Raw genomic sequence first — 18,866 nt, 5'->3', positions numbered from 1 at the left:
GTTGGAATGTGCCAAATGTAGGATTGGTAGAGGGGTGTTTTGATGGGTTCATTTTTAAGAAAGTTGAGGTTTTGGAGCATTTATTTTATACATTTAATCTGTTTGACATGTTTGATGTGATCTGTTTACTGTTTTATCATGATATTTATGTTTTTTGGAATATAACCTTACTTCTGTGACTTAATTGATTTTTTTTTATGTGGTGTTTTCTTTAGTAGGAGGAGCAATGGGGTATAAAATCAGGAGTTTTGTAGCTGCTGGAGTGATTTCCCTTCAGTGCTAAAAGAATCAAGCTGGTGTTGTTGTCATCTGCACTGAGCACAAACCCAAAAAGATCTTAGCTAGGTCCAGAGTGGACTTTTAGAAAAATGTTTGCACTTAGTATGCAGCCCAACTTCCAGTGCTAAAAACATCAGAGCTCAACATTTGACTGTAGAGCAGCACCATTAGGTTTTTTGCTCATTCACTCTGCCTGACCTACCTTGAACTACTGCAGGTAATCTGATTCATTAGCAACAGAGTATCATGTAAAACAAACATCAACATTAAACTCATAAAAGAAAATGTAGCCAACTGCATTGTTGATCATCTTAGGTTGCTATTTTCATATATAGAAACCTAATGTTCTTGTTTTAAAATGGCCAAAGAAAATGTTGGGCCTTAAACATGTGTTACTTTCTTTGAGGCTTCAAGTGTTCACAAGGGCTGTTAATGTCAAAATAAATTGTTTGTATGAATTGTAAAAGTAGCTATATGTTAATTAAACTGTTCATTTGTACTGATTGAATTTGAAACAAATGTTATAGTTACAAATAAACAATTCCTTGCAGTGCCAGTCAGCTCCCCTCAATGGTTAAATGGCAGGAATCACTGGTGCACTCCAACAAAAGGATCCTGATACTGCCAACATTGGATGATCAGGGTAAGCCTTTCATTTAATAACAAATCCACCATTGTGCATTAATCTTATGCAAAAAGCTGAGTTGTTTTTGGCAGAAAACACTTGGGTATGCATGACTGATGGTGGGCCAAGAAAGGAAAAAATAGTGAATGAATGTGCCATGATATTAGGGTACCAACTTTGTCTGCAATTGAAGGCATTTAGGAATTATAGCTGGAGGGAAACCACATCCATGTTTGAGTATTTTTTCAAAACATCAAGGAATTCAGGGAAATGGGCCAACGGTTCAGAAAAACCAAAGTGGTATTAAAAAAAAGCGAGATTGTTGTGCAATGATGCTGCTGTCAAGATGGCACAGAGTTACTAGAAATGAGATCAATGATAAAGGTGTTTATCATGTGGCCTTTAGATGTTTACAGGCAACATTTACAATACAGGAAAGTGGTATTGTGGTATTTTCTGGGTTTGTTGGAATTTCACAGTATTGTGTTTTGATGGTGTTATGGCAAGGCTAACTTAGGCTGTAACATTTATTTAGTACAATCAGTTGCTCTGGCTAGAGAAAGGATGTCGGCCTTACCTGACTTTATGTGAGTTTGAATCGTTTCCCACAGTGTCTCTTCCCTTGACGCACTGCTCACATCTTGGCATTGGTTTTAGTTTGACACTGAAGCGACTGTCTATACCTGTTTTGTCTTGTCTGCAAATGTCAAAGTGTCAAACAGCGAAAGAGCAGCCAAACTTTGTGTGCAGTGTAGAGTTTACTTTTGATGTGGGAGAGTAATCCAGGTCTATCTTTTATCAACACTAATGCATATGATTGACATTTTAATGGAATTCAGATCAGTAATATAGCATGTCACTAATATAGTTGGAAAATGACTTGGCAGTCAAGGAGTGTTGTAATCTGAGCTTCTCTGCTCGTTTTGTTATCTGGGCTGACTGAATGTTCATGTTTGTCCCTGTGAATATAACCTTCAGGCTAGCTAATCACCGGCACTTTGCACTGCAATATTAAAATAGTCAGTTTTATAAAGGATTAGACATTAATTTAAGGATTACACAATACAGAATTGATCAATAAACAGCAGCAAACTGAAAACACAGTCATAATTGTGAACAAAGTCTGATGTGTCCAGCCAGTTGTATGCAAGATTAGCTACAGACAGATACACATGGACAAAGAATATAAACACAATAGGAAACTTTACACAAATTGTTCAATAATTCAAATAAATCTCATAAATGTATAAATCAACTATTTAAGCATTGCAGTCCTATATCATCGTGGCTTGCTGGACATCAACTGAGCTCCATCTTGCCCTAAGCAGCCACTTGATGATCAAAAACTAAATCAATAAAACACCTTTAGACCTGTGAACAACATTTGATGTGTGCTTTGGGTTTGGGAGTTTCCCTTTAGGTGTTTGAACTTTACAAAACCAATAACAGAAACACTAACACTGACAATCCTTGACATGTAAAAAACAGGTATATGTTCCAACAGTGTGTTCATCTCTCTTAGTTGTGATTAGATATTTCAATTTCAAATCCCTGATCGCCTGGCGGTATGTAAATAAAACATTTCCCTATGATTTAGATTTCAGTTAGTCCTGCAGGCAACCTTGGTAAAACAGTACACACAGATATTTAGGAAAGAAGCCACACCTAAATTATATTTTAGCTGCAAGCACCGACATTTTTCTCCACTGGGGGGGACAGGAACAAGTTGTGAACAAAACATTGACATGTCCTCACCATGTCAGTTTGATATAGTTAAGATGAATGCAAACCATTGCTTATTTATAAATATGGGTTTATGAGAAACATTATCATACGTTTTGAGTCATTGTTTGAGGCTACTGGGCACTTTTTGAGTTTAACAATCCTCTTACACTATCTCAAACTACTACTGAGGACAGCTTTGGCTTGGGAGGTAGAGTGGTCATACTCTTATTGGAAGGTTTGTGTTTTAATCACCTGGTGCCTATAAAGTCTACATGTTAAAGGATGTGCCATCAGTGTGTGAGCGGGGAAATCTTTTCTGCTCCTGATGATTTTGTTGTAAGTGGGTGAATGTGTGGTTACTGAAATGAGTAAAAGGTTTTTCATTTGATCATTATCAATACAAGCAACCCCCATCACATACAAGCAGTCAGGGAATACATTGTTAACTACAAAGTGCAATCATTTTCATTACCATCCCCAAACCACTGTGTTTTTATTCTTATTTTATATTAACTGCATGTAATTGGTGTGCGGTGATGTACTCACCCTGCATGTTTAGAGAGGTCCTTGAGCATGCACTTATGCAACACTAGCCATGGCCAAACCCAGAGATGCTCCGACACCAACTCCATACACAAGACCGATTGCATGATCCCAGGCGAAGATACACATATTTACTTTATCTATTTTTATGTGTATTAATCTACAACTGTGTGCTCTGCTGTCTGTATTCCCCTGCCAATTTTTGATGGACTTTTGGGCCACATCTTTTCTTCATCATGCTGGCTAGAATTTGGCCCATGGAGGGTGCATGGTTGTTTCATATGATTGAGTGCAACAAGACAATCCTTGACTCACACCTAAAAAAGAGGAGTGAATATATGTAATTTTTGATTTCACTGCTTAAAGAGGGTGAGAAATTAGTTTGCCCTAGACAGATGTGTAAGAAACAAACAGAACAATCCTTAAGGAAAAAGGAGGAACTGGAAATGGGATATCAATTCACAAATCTAGATTTACAAAGAGGGATTCACTGTGGCGGGAGCAAAGTGGCTCTCATACCCCACTACAGTCAACTTGACAAAAGTGCGTGTGTGAATGTGGGTGGATTGCCCATTAGAGGTTTATCATGTGTTAATGTATTTGTATATATTACAATTTGTGCTTTTCCAAATTATGCTTTGAATAGAAGCAAATGCATATGACTTGAATCCATAGCGTGCTGGTGCGTGCATCCGTCTGTGTTTGCGGTGAGCCTTCCTTCTAATCTGCCAGCCAGTGGTTGTGTATGAAGTGCTGCTGACGGTGGAGACTATTAGGCCTGTGAAAGGAGAGTTGGCTTTCTTCTCCTATTCCCCACAGCTCATTTAAACTTCCAGCTGATGGTAGAGATTAAACGTCCTCTCCTATGAGGGATTCTGCGGCTGGACCTGGGCTGCTATTTAAGAGACTTGAATGAGTGAAAAGCATGTAAAGAACCCATTTAGTATAAGACAAGAGAGAGGCTGTGGGTTTGTGCAAACAATTCCCTCACATGATACCACACACATGGCCGGCTTTTCTGATACATATGGTTTAGGGTTTGCAAATGGCAGGTATATACTGTATTGTTGGAAAGGTTATTTTGCAGTTCAAAACACTGAATCCCCTGCAAACCCAGGTTCTAATTGGTAGTCATTTTAGCATTTTTACTCTTAGTAATCTTCCCTTTACATTTTCATCCTTGCATATACCTGCACAATTGTCTTATGTATACATAAATCCATGATACACTTACACAACACACTGTCATGCATGCAATTACATTATCTATATGTAGTTCTCGCACTGAAAACAAAAACAAATTTGAACTCTGTTTCTTATGTCTTTTTCAAGTTATTGTCTGTATATTTTTGTTAAACCTACTTATTATAATACAGACACTCTAGTCTAGTGAAAACCATGTATCTCTGAATAATTTCCTGATAAACTGAAGGATTTGATGTTCCTTACAAAATCTTCCTACTTAACAAGTTGAATAAACTTTTTTTTTAAACACCTTGGTTTAGCTAAAAAAATTACAAGGTTGAAAACAAGGCTGTTCCTGAAAAAAAAGTTGACTCAAAGATATGTGGTTCTCTCACTCAACATATGACAAATCTAAGAAAATATAATTCATTGCTGCAGATTAAACTGCCAAACAGTTCATAAAGAAGTTAAATCGTCACAACAGCGGTACGCAAGATATGCAATAATTTACCAGTTATATTAATCTAAAACATAATGTAGTCAAACACTGATGGAGACCTTTTTACTGAAACATTAACTTAAAAAACTATGACTTTTACTTGTGGTGCAAAATTTTATGTTAATGCTTTTAATTTAGCAAAGGATCTGAGAACTTCAACATTCAACCTTCACTGTAAGTAAGCAAGAAATGATAATTATTTAAAGGGAGGATGAAGTGAATAAGCCAAATAGAGCTGCACGAAACCCACAGAGAATCATCATGCTAATGTTAATGTTTAAAGCATTAGACTGAATCGATCTGTGGATAGATGAATCAAGTCATTTTGCCTCCAATTCCAAATCTAAGTAGTGTATCATAGTGTGACACAGCTGCTACTGTCATCAAGAAAAAGTTTCCCACCACAGTTTGTGATGTGAACAGCAGATTCAGCCACGTATTCTTGCACTATCATGTCCTTTAGCAAGCCAACATACCCGACAGCTCCAGGGTTCGGGTTTATGAATAAGAGCTGACAGAAACAGAGATGGAGAATTTCTTTGAGTGACAGGTAGGCATGTCAGTGAGCTGCAGATACCTCCGAAGTGACACGTTGAGCTTTAACTTCGCACAATACCAAAGTCTGCTTTACTCCTCCTGGGCTTGTTAGAGTAAAACAAACAATCACACACACGGAAACCATGCTTTCATTCCACAATGTCTTTTAAACCTTAAGTTTCATTATCACCTTTCTGCTTGATGTTGTTTTAGTCCTGACACACAGGCTCTCTTTTTCCTTCAGGCGACACCTTACATAAACACGGAAATATCTTTTAGATTTTATTTGCATCAGTTATAGTTTCACACTTGTAGATGTTTTTTCTACTCTTTTAGGTTTAGGCCTTTCCAACAATGAATTATTTCTCTGAATTAGTAAATAATAACATGCACATAAAACTACAGAACAATTTCACATAAAGTTCAAATGAAGGTTCAGAGATATGAACAACTAATTTAATCCTAATTATTTGAATATTTAAGAAAGTGTAGAATAACTTAACAATTCTGATTACATTAAAAACAATAACAGAAACATACTTTATTAAATAGCAGTAAATGTGTTTGTAAATTCGCACGCAGACTTGCTATAAAAATATTCAAATGCTATTCAATATAAAATAAAATGAGATTGTCAATCCACATTTTTTGTATTTAGTGAGTTTTATTTAGACATGTTAATTAACCCTTAGCATGTATCAGTTACACATTAGAAAACCAGCTGTCAGTAGTGATCTGTCAAGCATATTCAAATGGTAATAAATTGAGCAGATAAATGAAGCCTTAATACATCTCCTGTACCTCTCACTCAAGGAAACACAATTTATTGTCTAACCTTGTTCAGTCAAACTTTTATTCAGCTCCTGAAATCTTTCATAATACAGATATAATTTGTAGTAAGACTCTTTGGTCACTAGAGGGTACTGTTGCTCCATATACAGGTGAGCTGCAGGGCAATGAAAGTAATTCACAGCCTAACGGACAAAGTAGTGAAAGAGAAAATGCCAGGATGATTATATTTGAAGTGCCTTTCTTCCTTTTCTGGTCCTTATTGATTATTAATCATATCACAAGAAAACTGACACCTCTCCTTTTTTGCTGCAGAATGACTTGTAATTAATAATTGTTTTTAATCATGTTTCCTAGCCACAACACAAAGATTGAGACTGAGGATAGCATTGTTTTTATGTTAAAATATTGTTTAATACCAATAACTAAGTGTTTGAATGTTAAATCAATGTTTATAAGATAAACTAAGGATTATTCAAATTAATACCAGCAGTTTGTGCTTCATATTGCAGAAACACAGTTTAATGCTATTGTGCGACTCGTGATTTCTTAGATTTCTGTGCACCCTGTGCTAATGTTTATAGTACAGCACTTTAATCTTCCTAAAAATGTAAAATGTGACACATCAAATATTATTTGCAATAGGAATCTGATCAAATAATTGTGGCCGTCATAAAACATTCTAAACAAGTTTTTATTTTGTATGCTCAATGATCAGCACATAAATGCTTGTAAAAGGTTTTTTTTCAGTTTTCTGTGTGTTTGTGTAAACTATAAATACTCGACTATCAATATCATAAACAGGCCTCCTTGCTTGCCAAGGGTAGGATTAAGTTGAACAAAACCTTGTTAACATACTGCAGGTGCTCTAAACAGAGGACTGCCACACCTACAGAGTATTTGCCATCCAGCTATTGAAAGGCTTAAAAGCTAAGCTGCCATTGGTCTCAACAGACTCTCTGTCAGCAGTGTATTGTTTATTTTATTATGTCAGTTTATTAAAGATTCACTCACTCTTAAAGTGATCAATAAAATATGAAATGTTGTTTACCACCTCCTTGCATGTGTACGTGTTTATTGTTGGTGCTGGTATACATTTCCGTGGAAAACATCAATTGTAGTAAATATAACACATTGATACAGTGCTTACCGTTCATGGACAACTTCAAGATAATTACTTCATTTCTGACTTTTAAACCTTTGTAACCAGAATTAGAATTAAAACTGAGGCACAATAAAGAAATCTAATAGATTTACTACGCGATCAAAACAAATCAATATGCTCTTCTAGAAACCTTGATAAAAACATTACAAAATTGTACACACACACACACACACACACACACACACACACACACACACACACACACACACACACACACACACACACACACACACACACACACACACACACACACACACACACATACACAAAGAGACACATTTATGCTACCCCTTGTGTAATTTATGATCCACACAGCATCTCAAATCAGAGATCATGTTGAAACACATTCTTGGTATGCAAGTTGATGAAACAGAAAAAACATGACAACACACACATTTCACGCTTCATCACGAAATTACTTTCTTATTGTAAGAAGTAAACAGTTAGTTTGTGATAGGCACTTCTGCAAGATTGACTGGCAGCTCTCTTCCAGCACCGTCATAGAAGAAATAAATAATATATGAATGCAGTTATTGATTTGGCTGGATCCATGTAGAGTTATTTCTGTGTGTAAGGGACTTATTCTTGTATTCTGCTTTGTTAAACTGCGTGTAGCATTGTTTCTATATTCACTTGTTTAATACTCAACTATTTTATGGATTTATCTGTATATTTAAATAACAGTTTCGTACTTTGACACAAAACACTAAACGTTTTTGAAGAATGAGTGACACGGCCAAGGACATATAGCCACATTTTAGGACAACCTTGTTTGAATTAGATATGGGTGCGGTAAAAAGATTTGCTGTCATTTAGGATGACTGATTCTAATAATGCCACTAGGTGGCGCAACTGACCCGTGACAGACACTATAGATATAGCAACCTGTTATACATGCCAGTAATCCTCCCAGGCTAAAGGCCGACGCAGGAGACATGTTCTTTAAATCGCCAACCAGACAAAGTTGTCCTAAATTAATGCTTTTGAAGATAGATGTGTAAAGTTTAATGACGTGTTATAATGCTACTGCTAAGAGGGAACTGATGCAATGCCGAAGCACAAAATATCAAATAAGAATAAAGGACATAGGCCTACAAAATAAAGTCGACCGTTTAAACAGACAGACAAAAATATTCCATAAGTACTTTTATATTGAAACATACTGTATTATGGTGGGGAAGTCCATTATTCAAAGCCATAAATACATATGTTTGGCACAGATTACATATTCAATAACAGACTTTCTTCTTCAAATCTAATTTCAGATCCTTCGGCATAACTTGCTTACTTGCATACATATTTTAGTAGGCACTATATATTTGTCGGATCAGGCCATTGGGATGTTGACCAGCAAACTTTTGTGTTTATTTAAATATGGGAGGCTATTTTTTAGCCTTAAGTTACTAGAATCAGATCAGTTTTTTATATGTCAATAAAGTACCGCACTTTAAATTAATTTATACGAGGTGACAGTCTTTTATCACTGTGTATTCTAACCCAGGGTCTGTCCTTTGGTTTGTTGTACTCAGCGGTAAAATAAGGCACTGTAGTAGCCGCTTGGGGGCGTTGTCTCTTGGTTTGATTACAGACGTATTGTCGCCTTCCGTGCAATAAAATGGAAGATATGCTCATCGAGGGCGCCAGGTGAGCAATAAGACAGACCAATTGAGACAGTTTGTGTCATGTATACACCTAATCACTAGCGCCAGGCTCGCTACACATTAACCAGACAATATACAAATAAAGATATGGTGTAGATAAACTCATGACTCGAGGTGCAATAGAAAGGGTAATCAAGGGAATTTTATGGTCCTTTCAGGGTTCACTCTGGCCCAAAAGTAACACGTCTTCAGCAGGCGATGCTGCCCATTCAAAAATGTCAAATTAGTTTGAGTCCTCAAAGTGTCACTTTGCATCTTTTAAAACCGCATAATACTGATGCATGAGAGCTATAACTTTTGGGTGACCTCTAATTACTATTTGGTCGATGGGATAAACCTGAAAAACTCACCTCAGAATAAATGGTGGTCAGACTGCAATATGTCGTTTTAAAAAAATAATTACAAGCAAATGTAAGGATTTTTTGTTATACTCTAGAAGTAGGCTAAATGCCCTACCTTAGAATTGACGCCAATGAGACCAATAAAGAAGAAACACATCAATTACAGTGCGGGGCCCCTTGTCCAGGTAGGAATCCCAGGTATGATATCTGGAGTTGAGAGGGTCTTTGCTTCTCCCTGTGTTATCTTAATTGGACTCTTTGAACACAGCCTAGACGAGTATCTCCACATGAGTTTACTGAAGTGGAGTTAGCGGGCAGAAACTTTCATCGCCTCTTAAAAGCGAGTACAAACATGGTGGCACACTTGTTTGCAAGATATAGCGAAATCTCGTTTTATGCAAGCCTTAAATCCGCTGATCTAACATTTGATCAATTCTGTCATTATCACATGTACGGTTAAAGCGAGGGACACACACTAAGAAATGGCATTTCAATATTTTATTGAAACTTTCAAGAACACGATGTCGATGTTGTAAACTAGACATAACTCCAATACAACATAACCCATTGACAACTTAAGAAACACAAAAGAGACCTTCATATTTTCGATTATGCGGCACTTGTACGATCAGGTTCGCAAAGTATTTTAATAACAGAAAAAAATTGTCCACTTTTTTTTCACACTTCAACGACACTTCTCTTGCTCTTCTCATGAAAAGAATATATATTTTTTCAAGCCATTGGTGCAGTGCGTTGTCGCTTTTTCATTCGTTTTAAAACAGTAGCACTTCACACACGGGGACAACAAATGAGAATACAATGGCACATGAGTGTGAATAACTATAGCTTAGTGGATATTTGGGGAGGGATGAAGTCCTTATTTTAAGAGGGGTATAAATGCATATGGCAACAAAGGATAATAGCCCACAAACTATCGTTACACAGGTATATCGACAATAAATTAAGAACAGATTCCTAGAAACAAACTACTCCGTTGTATTTACACGAAATAACAATATGAAATAATTACATAAATATTTTATATATCCCTATGTACACCTTTAATCAATGCTACCTTACATTTTTGAATATTTAAACGTCTGCTTCCCTTTGCCTGTTGTACATTTGGGCTTATCCTGCATGCTTGGGCCATAGTGTTCTCTCGGAGCACTATTCATGTCAATAGGCCTGCTCTTATTTAAAACACATTTGTTCAAAAATAATGAAAACCTAATCAAGAAGAAACTTAAGCAAATTGATTGTATTTAATTATATTCCTAACTGAATATTTTTCATACTTTTTAGTGTTTCGTTGGAGTTTTAGGGGGCATGCGACATTAGGCCAATCGATCATTTACTAGTGTACAACAAAATACAGCAGTCTTTAAAAAGGTAGGTTAAGCGGTAGTGAATTCAAATAAGTCAAATCAATTCAGAGTGCATATTAAAACACATTTCTCCACGTGTACAATAAAGTTAGGAGACAGGACACAGCAGCAACTTCTCCTAAATCTGTAAGTCACACCCATGCCAACTTTTCAGTTTCAATACTTGTACGGTATTCAAATGACAGAATAAAATTGTTGTTTAATTTAACAAAAAAAAAAAGGAAAAAAATATACATATCATATGTGTATTAACCAAAGTGCATTTCAGAAACTAAAACGTCCAACAGTTCGTGTTTTTTTTTTCTGTTTTTTTTTCTTTTTAAAACCAGCATGAATCTACGAGGGTGGCCTCCTACTGTCAATGTCTTCATCACCGTAAACACTTTTCATGACAACAACGAAACGAGAAGCAGGTGGTGTGTTTAAAATAATAATAAAAAAAAACAACTACGGGGATCCGCTCCGTGGTCTGTCCTGATTTGAGTCCAGTCCACTGACCAAGCGCTGGATGCTCTGCAGCTCGTTGGCGGCGTCTTTCTCCGTGCAAGTTTTTGGGGACATGGAGACCGAGCCGGAGGAAATGCCAGATGAATGGCTAGTCACCTCCGATGTGGAATCCAGGGTGATACCAGACACGGGGCTGGCCGGGACAAGGCCATCTCCTTTCAGCTCGGTTCCGCCGCCGGCCATTGAGGGCATTGCGGTGGTGAGTAGGGTGCTGTCGGGTACCGTCATGGGGAGAGAGTAAGGGCTGTACCTGAGTCGTGGACGCACAGCGTTCAGGAACGGGTGCCGGTGCACCGCAGATGAGGCAGCCGAAGAGGCTGCCGCGGCTGCAGCCATGTACGTGTATGGATAGGGGAACAAACTGCCAAACGGAGACATGGCAAGGCCCTGTGGAGGAATTGAGAAACTCAGTGTGAGACACAATGGGCAGCAAATACAACATTCATATGTATTATAAATCACAAGATGTGCCAAAACAAAATAAGGATAGTGTGGAAAAAAACAACTGAGAAATGTCCGATTGACCTGATACACAATTTGAGCAGCCTGTTGCATCCATTGTTTGGATTAAGCTAGAACACATGGTTGAACGTGTGAAGATTTAAATTGACTTGTTTTGCGCAATTCTTGTTTTTTTCTTTCACTGTCCTCAATATTGTTTTCATTCATACTGAACTTGTAATAACGCTGCCTGACACTTAGCTTAAGGACTACAAAGGTTGGATCGGATTTAGGCTGTTTTCAATGCTTTCATTCACAAAGGCTTTCCCAAATCTATAGTCCTCGCAAAATATTGTGAAGCAAGGCTTCACCCCAGCCAGTAAACAGCTTTGGTGCTTGTTCAAGAATTTGAAATGCAAATAATAAAATTTAAAAAACACTGTCTGATGTTGCAATCAAGCAAGGGAAGTTAAACCTATAAAACGTTGACAATTGACAAGACAATTTAGTTGTGTATAAAAACATCATGTTGTTTCTCTAAGGCATTTTAATATTCACCATTGCGGTTCAGTTAACTTAATGAGCTCATATCAAAAAGATTACCTTACACCTCTAGCTGTTCTTGTCTTTATAATCAGTTTTCTTTATGAATGGTAGTTGATATTTATAAAAAAAAACAAGGCTAACAGAAAACAGGAGGGCGATAAAACGTTAATGCTTAGTCAGTTAAAATGCAGTTGTCCGACTTGACTTTGAATAATAGTCCATGGCAAAAATGCTAAATAAGCACCAAAACGCACAAACATTCTCTCTTTCTTTCTCACAGTAATGATTAAAAACGCAAACATGGACATGATGATGAGAGCTTTAAAGATATTTAATTATCTGATATATTGAATCTGGCTTATGGGCCTCCAAGGCCTACAGGCTGCTATAGATTGCAACTCAACATGTGTTTCATTAAGAGGCGGAGGGTAGGCCTAAGCCCCAAAAACAGGTTTTACCTGTGATGCCAAGACATGTTGCTGCAGATGAAAGGGCAGGCCTGGCGCTCCCGTCAAGCTTTGTGAAGGTGATGCCATGCTACTTGTGTCCATGGTGCTCACCCCTCCCGTTGACACAGCTGCCAAAAGTGGCCCCATGCCCGCGGCCATGTTTGAGAATGCACCTCCCATGTTGAACTGACTTGGGTGCAAGAGAAACGGATGCGCACTCCCAAAGTGATTGAAAAACTGTTGTCCTGTTAGGCCTGCTGGAAATCCAAAATTAGGAAAGTGGCCGTGGCCTATATGCGGGCTTTCAGTCTGAACAGTCAAAGGCATGAAACTGTCTTTGCCTATTGACCTGCACTCGTCCGTTTTAGGCTGGTCCACTATCGGGCTCTTGAGATCTTCTCCAGAGCGGGTGGTGCTGGAGATGACGGTGATGGGGCTCTGCCGGGAGTCTGCCTGGCTTTTCTCCGTCCTGGGTCCACTGTCACGGCTCCTGCTGCTAGAGTCAGTGTTGCTAAAGCTGTGCCCCTTAGCTGGGCTCGCCTCATGATCCTTCCCATCCTTCGTAGTCGTCGAAATCTTGTTGGAGTCAGGACCATCTTTGATGTGTCCATCTTTGCTTTCATCGTCGCTGTCCTCATCGCTGTCACAGAAATCTGTAAAGTAAAGTACAGGAGTAAAGTTTAGTCTTCCCTCTCTGCACATTGGCAAACCATGTATCTCACAGGTGTCTGAACAATACTAGAATAACTTGCACTAAGAATCCATATTGGTGAATTATATCATATTTAGAAGAAAATGCATTCCTAGCCTATGACACTATTATTCATAAAGTATTAAATTGTTTATTTTTGTAGATTATGTCATGATTGAACTATTCCTCTCAATGCACTGCAATGTGTAAATGGGTTGCTGATAACCTCACGTTTACATACTCTTCTTCAACACATTGCCTTGTAAAAAAAATCTTCCTACAAATAGATTTTTTACGACTTTAAACAGGACTTGCGATCTTAGCTGTGGCTGGCTGTTGAAGCCTGTCTGCTTACCTTTCAGGTGTGGGGGGCCCGCGGTAGACACAGCAGGGGATGAGGCCTGACCGAAGCACTTAAAGGAAGCCTGCTCTCCGGAGGAGTCGTCTGAAGCCCCGTTCTCTTTTTTCTGCTGCTCCTCATATGAACGCATGGATTGCAGAGCCAGCTGTTTCCTGTGCACAAGTACCCAGGTTATTATAGGCGGCGATCACAGCTCCCGGGTCAGAAACAATATCAGCAGCACGATGATTTGCACCGAACACCTGAGATAATGGAGCTCCTGATTTTAGGACTGACTCAGCTGACCTATGCTGGAGGTTACAATAACAAACCAATTACAGTGCCATTGATTTAGTAGGCCCGTTTTTATATCATAATCGATCTTCCACGTCACATTGCCAAAAACAATGCGAACACAATCTAGTTTTAAACATTCAAAGTTTGGGGATTATTTTATATTTTAAAACAATTGGCAAGAAGATAGTGAGGAAACAACTGCATTAAACCCTACAATGTTCCTTGCTCTGTGTCCAACAGTGCTATGGACTTATTGTAAGCCTATTGAGCACTTTCATCAGAAACTGCGAAGAGCCACACTCCCTGCGGGTTAATGAGGAAGCTTTGACGCGAGCTTAATCCTCACAGATCACTGTCTGCCACCACGTATAAATCTGAAGACATCTGAAGTGTTTTTTCGTCTTTGAAATGTACTTTTCCTTCTTGTCTTACCTCTTTTCCCGTCGCCCATTGCCCGTGTCACGGAATCCTTTGGCAAATGGATTGTGATCAATCTTCAGCTGGGTGATCTGAAATAATAAAAAATAATGCGTAAATATTGGCGACTGAATGTCCCTTCCCTATAAGTATTCTCATTCAACATGACTTTTCATACTGTTGCAAGTTTAGTCCAAACAAAACTGGTGTTAGTTGCTGAACGTCTAAAACGAATAGATATAGTTTGGATTTTGGCAGTTAACCCAAGAACGCAACATGCGTAAAACGGCACGGGCCCTTATTTTGACACGTTTTTCGATTGGAGTCTAACATGCTGCATTTTTACAAAAACAACTAATTTTGAGCAACTTTACTATCACACTTCTTACTGCAATGGGGTTGGGATGCCTTGTTTTCACAATACTGTCAGAGTAAAGAGATGATTTCCATTATGGCTCAAAGAATACAATGTTACCATGCAGCACAATCTGACACAACCAACATGCTCCGCCTTTCTTTCTTTTTCTCCATTCAACCGCACAGTGTTGCCTCTCTTCCTTTCCTCCTTTCTCAACCCCCAACCCTTTTAGTTTTACACGCACACACACACACGCACGCACGCACGCACACACACGTGCTCGCATGCACGCAGAGAGAGAGAGAGCGTGAGTCTGGGTCTATGCCAAATCCATTCCACGTGATTAAATAAAAGGGACACAACCTGTATAACATTCCTCAGAATTATTACTTTCCTACCACAGGCTGGTGAATATGGCACTTACTCGTAACACCCTCCCACCCCCCACCCTAAATCTCCACTCTCACAGGCTCAAACAAATATGACGTCTTTCATATTTTATGACAACAAAATGGTGCACAAAAGACGCAGATGAAAAGCGCGTCTGACAGGGCAAGGGACACAAGCTGTATTTGAGAAAATACCCCTCGTACAAACTTAAGCCTATGAGCAATAATTGTGCTTACCTTGTCATTTTGATAAGCAGTCACTGCAATGAAATCAGTTTCAGGAAAAACGTACGTCCTGAAGGTACTATAAGGTAGTTTGAGAATATCGTTGGCCCTCACAATGTGAAATCGAGGCTGATATTTGTGCATGGAGTTGAGTATGGTCTGAAACACACAGTCACAAAAATAATTAGCGAAGTTAACCTAGCTTTTGTTATAGTTACAGAATAGATCTGTACATGCCATCAATTTATTCAAATGCTCTTATTTGAAAACACAAGTCACATAATGAGTGTTAAAAATGATAAACATTAAGCTTTGATAAATGTAAGTTATTATGCTGTAAAATTTTTAAATGTAATAAATAATTTAAAGTATTTATCGTGTAACATTTAATCAGTTTAGTACATCTGGGAACACCAGGGGCATCAATAAAGATATCCACTAATTATCTTGCTTAATAATTGTAATAATGATATTAAATAAGAGAATCCCAAGATAATAAGTTACATTTCGGTTTTAATTAAAAACTAAATGTTTTTAAATTATGCGCAAAGTCTGTCAGATTTCCCTTAACATACTAAATATTACACTCGTGACTTCCTGTGTTTCAATAAAAACATCAAAACATATCAACACAATTGACTTTAAAATGGTAAGTTGGTAAATAGGAAAATTGACATACATTAGTTGAACTTACAAATCCGTGCTTGTCGGAGATGTTGTTTGTCAGCTTGAGTTTGTGAAAATTGACGACTTTTGACATCCACTGTTCACCAGTAGCTGGACTGTCCGGGTGAATGTACATCCTCTTTGGCATTTCGGGGTCGGCTTTCCCTGCCACCATCCAGCGGGAGTTATGAAATTTATATCTACAGTCGTCGGCCGCAACAATGTCCATCAAGAGAATATATTTGGCCTTTTTGTCCAGACCAGTGCACCTCACTTTGAACGGTGGGAACATGCGCCTGTGACAAAAAAAAAAAAATGATGAGCACTCAATGTCAAATAGAAACATCATTAAATTATTCAAGTATATAAAGTGTTGTAATATTTTGGAAGACATAGAGTTTACACAAGTTATTGGTAGCCATCAGCCTGCTCCCAATTTATCTGCTAAAGAAAGCGAAGTCAGCCGGAAAAGTGTCTCGCGAATAAGAATATGAGTAAACAAGTGTATTCTTCTTCTTCTATATCCTGATTAGCCATACACACGTCAGCGCTGTTTAGGTGGTGTCTGGATTTTTAATGCCTCCAAAGGCCTACAAGCACAGCAGACTACAGCAGCCATCTTTGTCAGTGTTATGATGACGATAATAATTTATTCAATGCTCCACACTCTCAAAATTGAACTTCAGTGGACTAATAAGTCAATGTACAGTTTTAACAGGACGAGCATAAAAAAAAAAAAATCTACGATAGGATTAAAAGCAAGACAAATGTTTGTATGAGAAAATTTGAGGAAAAGAAATTGAAAGTAGTGTCGTTGGTAGGGTTCATATTAATAATAAAGCAGATACAAGACCCTTTTATTTAACAAAATATTAAAGCTAACATTTGATTCCTTATAATTAAAGACATGTGAAGAAACCAAAGACTCCTGAGTGTTTCTATCAAACTATACAGAATGTAAATCCATGCTTTCATTTGGAGTCATGTTTTTATCTTGTAGTGAAAACACAATTTAGTGTAATAAACTTCATATCTACATGATCATTTTGAGACAATTATGATGCAATATAAGAACAATGTAATACATATTAAACTGATAAACATGCTTGAGAGCATGTTGAAATAACAGATAACTCCAAATGGCATGTATAAATATAAATGTATTTGTCCATGTGAAATAGCAAATCCTTCCATTATGAATTATCAATATACATAACAGACTTCTTCATGTGAGATAATATATTACATGTTTTGGATGAACACACAACAATCTGTTTCACCTTCCGGATTTTGTGATCACCATCTCGGTGCCTCTCTTATGGAAGAGTTCCCAAAGCTCCTTGGCTTCTAAGTGAACTTTAGGGTCGTCTTCCACCTCCTCTTCGGGCTCCAGAGTCTTCATAGGCCTGAGGTGTGCAGCCGCAGCCTGGTGCCCCAGCGAAGAGAAGTGAAGGCCGGTCTCCGCGGCTCCCATCAGCTGGTCCATGATCGGCTTTCCCAGGGCAAGGGAGCCACCGTGAGGGAGAGCCAGAGTCGGGAAGAAAGGAGGCTGGTGACCAAGCATTGCACTCATGGCAAATTCCGGACCCCGGTGAGGTATAAACGGATGATATGCCATACTTGATCCCTGTATGACTGGATCTCTCATCAGGAAGTTCATCCAAGAGCAGGCAACAACTGTATACGATACAACAATATTTCTACCAACTGTGAACTATGCGAACAAGCGTAGCAAATGGAGACAAAATAAAAAAGGAGCAAAAATGAAGTTTAAGTTGGAAAGTTTGGGAAATGTCTCCTTCAGCTCTGAAGAAATAAGCATCCACTTATTGTTCACAAGTTGACAGGAAAGCGTTTTGATCAAAAGTATGGAAGGAGAAATGTAAAAATGTTGTCCATTCTTCTTCACAAGTGCTGCGAGACCGATTTTCTTCAGAGCTTGACGCGCATCGGACACCTTTCTGTGTCTCGCTGGCTTGCAGACATTAGGCGAATTAAACCAACTTGGGTGAGTCACTTAATTGACTGCAGTGCATTCTTTCTCTTCTGCTGCTGTTTACAATATCGGCATTCCTGTTAAAATGCGTTCCTTCTTATTGGCTTCAGTCCTGCAGCGAGGGCGACGTGTTGAAATATTTCGATTGCGCCGAATAATCCCCCTGCCTTTACTTGCTCCGGACTTGCACCCTCACACGCACACACACACACTTTAGTCCTCCTCTCTCTTTCACACACACACACATTTCAGAGAAAGACGTGTGCAGAGAAAGGGGTCCGCTGACGGCCAGGGAGAGAGAGAGAGAGAGAGGTGGTAAGGTCCCAGCTCCGTGATTTTCCTAGCGCCTCTGTGGCCCATAGAGCTTCATACTGTATGGATGTGTTGCATGTTACGAGTAGCAGCGCTGCGTTTGATTGGCTCTTTGACGCTTTCGGACCAATTGTGTGGCTGCGTAGGCGTGGTTTTAACAGGTCGGGTGGAGGGGACAGACTTCGGACTTATAAAAAGGTGTTTGGAAACTCAAAAGGGCTTTAACGTGAAACACCACCCTGCTCCAGTCAGTGTTGTGTGAATATGTCAACATCGTTATAGAAGTTGCGCTATCGGTTGGTCTGTGAGACCTAGCGAAGGGGAGAAAGCAGAATGGCCAAGCCGGGAAACCAGCTGGCTTAATCGGCAAGATGTTGTGATCTGTCGGGCTGTTGACTTCCTTCTCCGTTCCGCTGTATATTCTTATGATTTGAATATCGCGATCATACTTTTAATCATTCATATTCAGACGTTTATTAAATGATCTAAAACTAT

General features: G+C 38.6%; 1 protein-coding gene and 1 long non-coding RNA gene across 3 annotated transcripts; one reads left to right on the top strand and one right to left on the bottom strand.

The window, feature by feature from the left end:
* The first annotated feature begins 283 nt into the window (after positions 1-283).
* On the top strand, positions 284-14,507 carry LOC134868291 (uncharacterized). Its single transcript, XR_010166269.1, has 3 exons — positions 284-496; positions 831-922; positions 13,734-14,507. It is a non-coding gene; the product is annotated as an uncharacterized LOC134868291 (long non-coding RNA).
* Positions 9,833-18,394, bottom strand: tbx3a (T-box transcription factor 3a). Of its 2 annotated transcripts, none has more exons than XM_063889316.1 (7): positions 17,344-18,394; positions 16,077-16,359; positions 15,410-15,556; positions 14,441-14,517; positions 13,727-13,884; positions 12,690-13,333; positions 9,833-11,631 (listed from the first exon to the last, which is right to left on the bottom strand). In XM_063889316.1, the coding sequence occupies exons 1-7, from the start codon at positions 17,721-17,723 to the stop codon at positions 11,185-11,187; spliced, it is 2,136 nt and encodes a 711-aa protein (XP_063745386.1). In that variant the 5' UTR covers positions 17,724-18,394; the 3' UTR covers positions 9,833-11,184. The 2 variants fall into 2 exon arrangements, with proteins under 2 accessions (XP_063745386.1, XP_063745387.1); XM_063889317.1 differs by having other exon boundaries at positions 16,092-16,359.
* Positions 18,395-18,866: the final 472 nt, after the last annotated feature.

The sequence above is a fragment of the Eleginops maclovinus genome, chromosome 8 (assembly GCF_036324505.1).
Source record: "Eleginops maclovinus isolate JMC-PN-2008 ecotype Puerto Natales chromosome 8, JC_Emac_rtc_rv5, whole genome shotgun sequence".
Lineage (NCBI taxonomy): Eukaryota > Metazoa > Chordata > Actinopteri > Perciformes > Eleginopidae > Eleginops > Eleginops maclovinus.
This window is presented reverse-complemented; position numbering and strand designations above follow the sequence as displayed.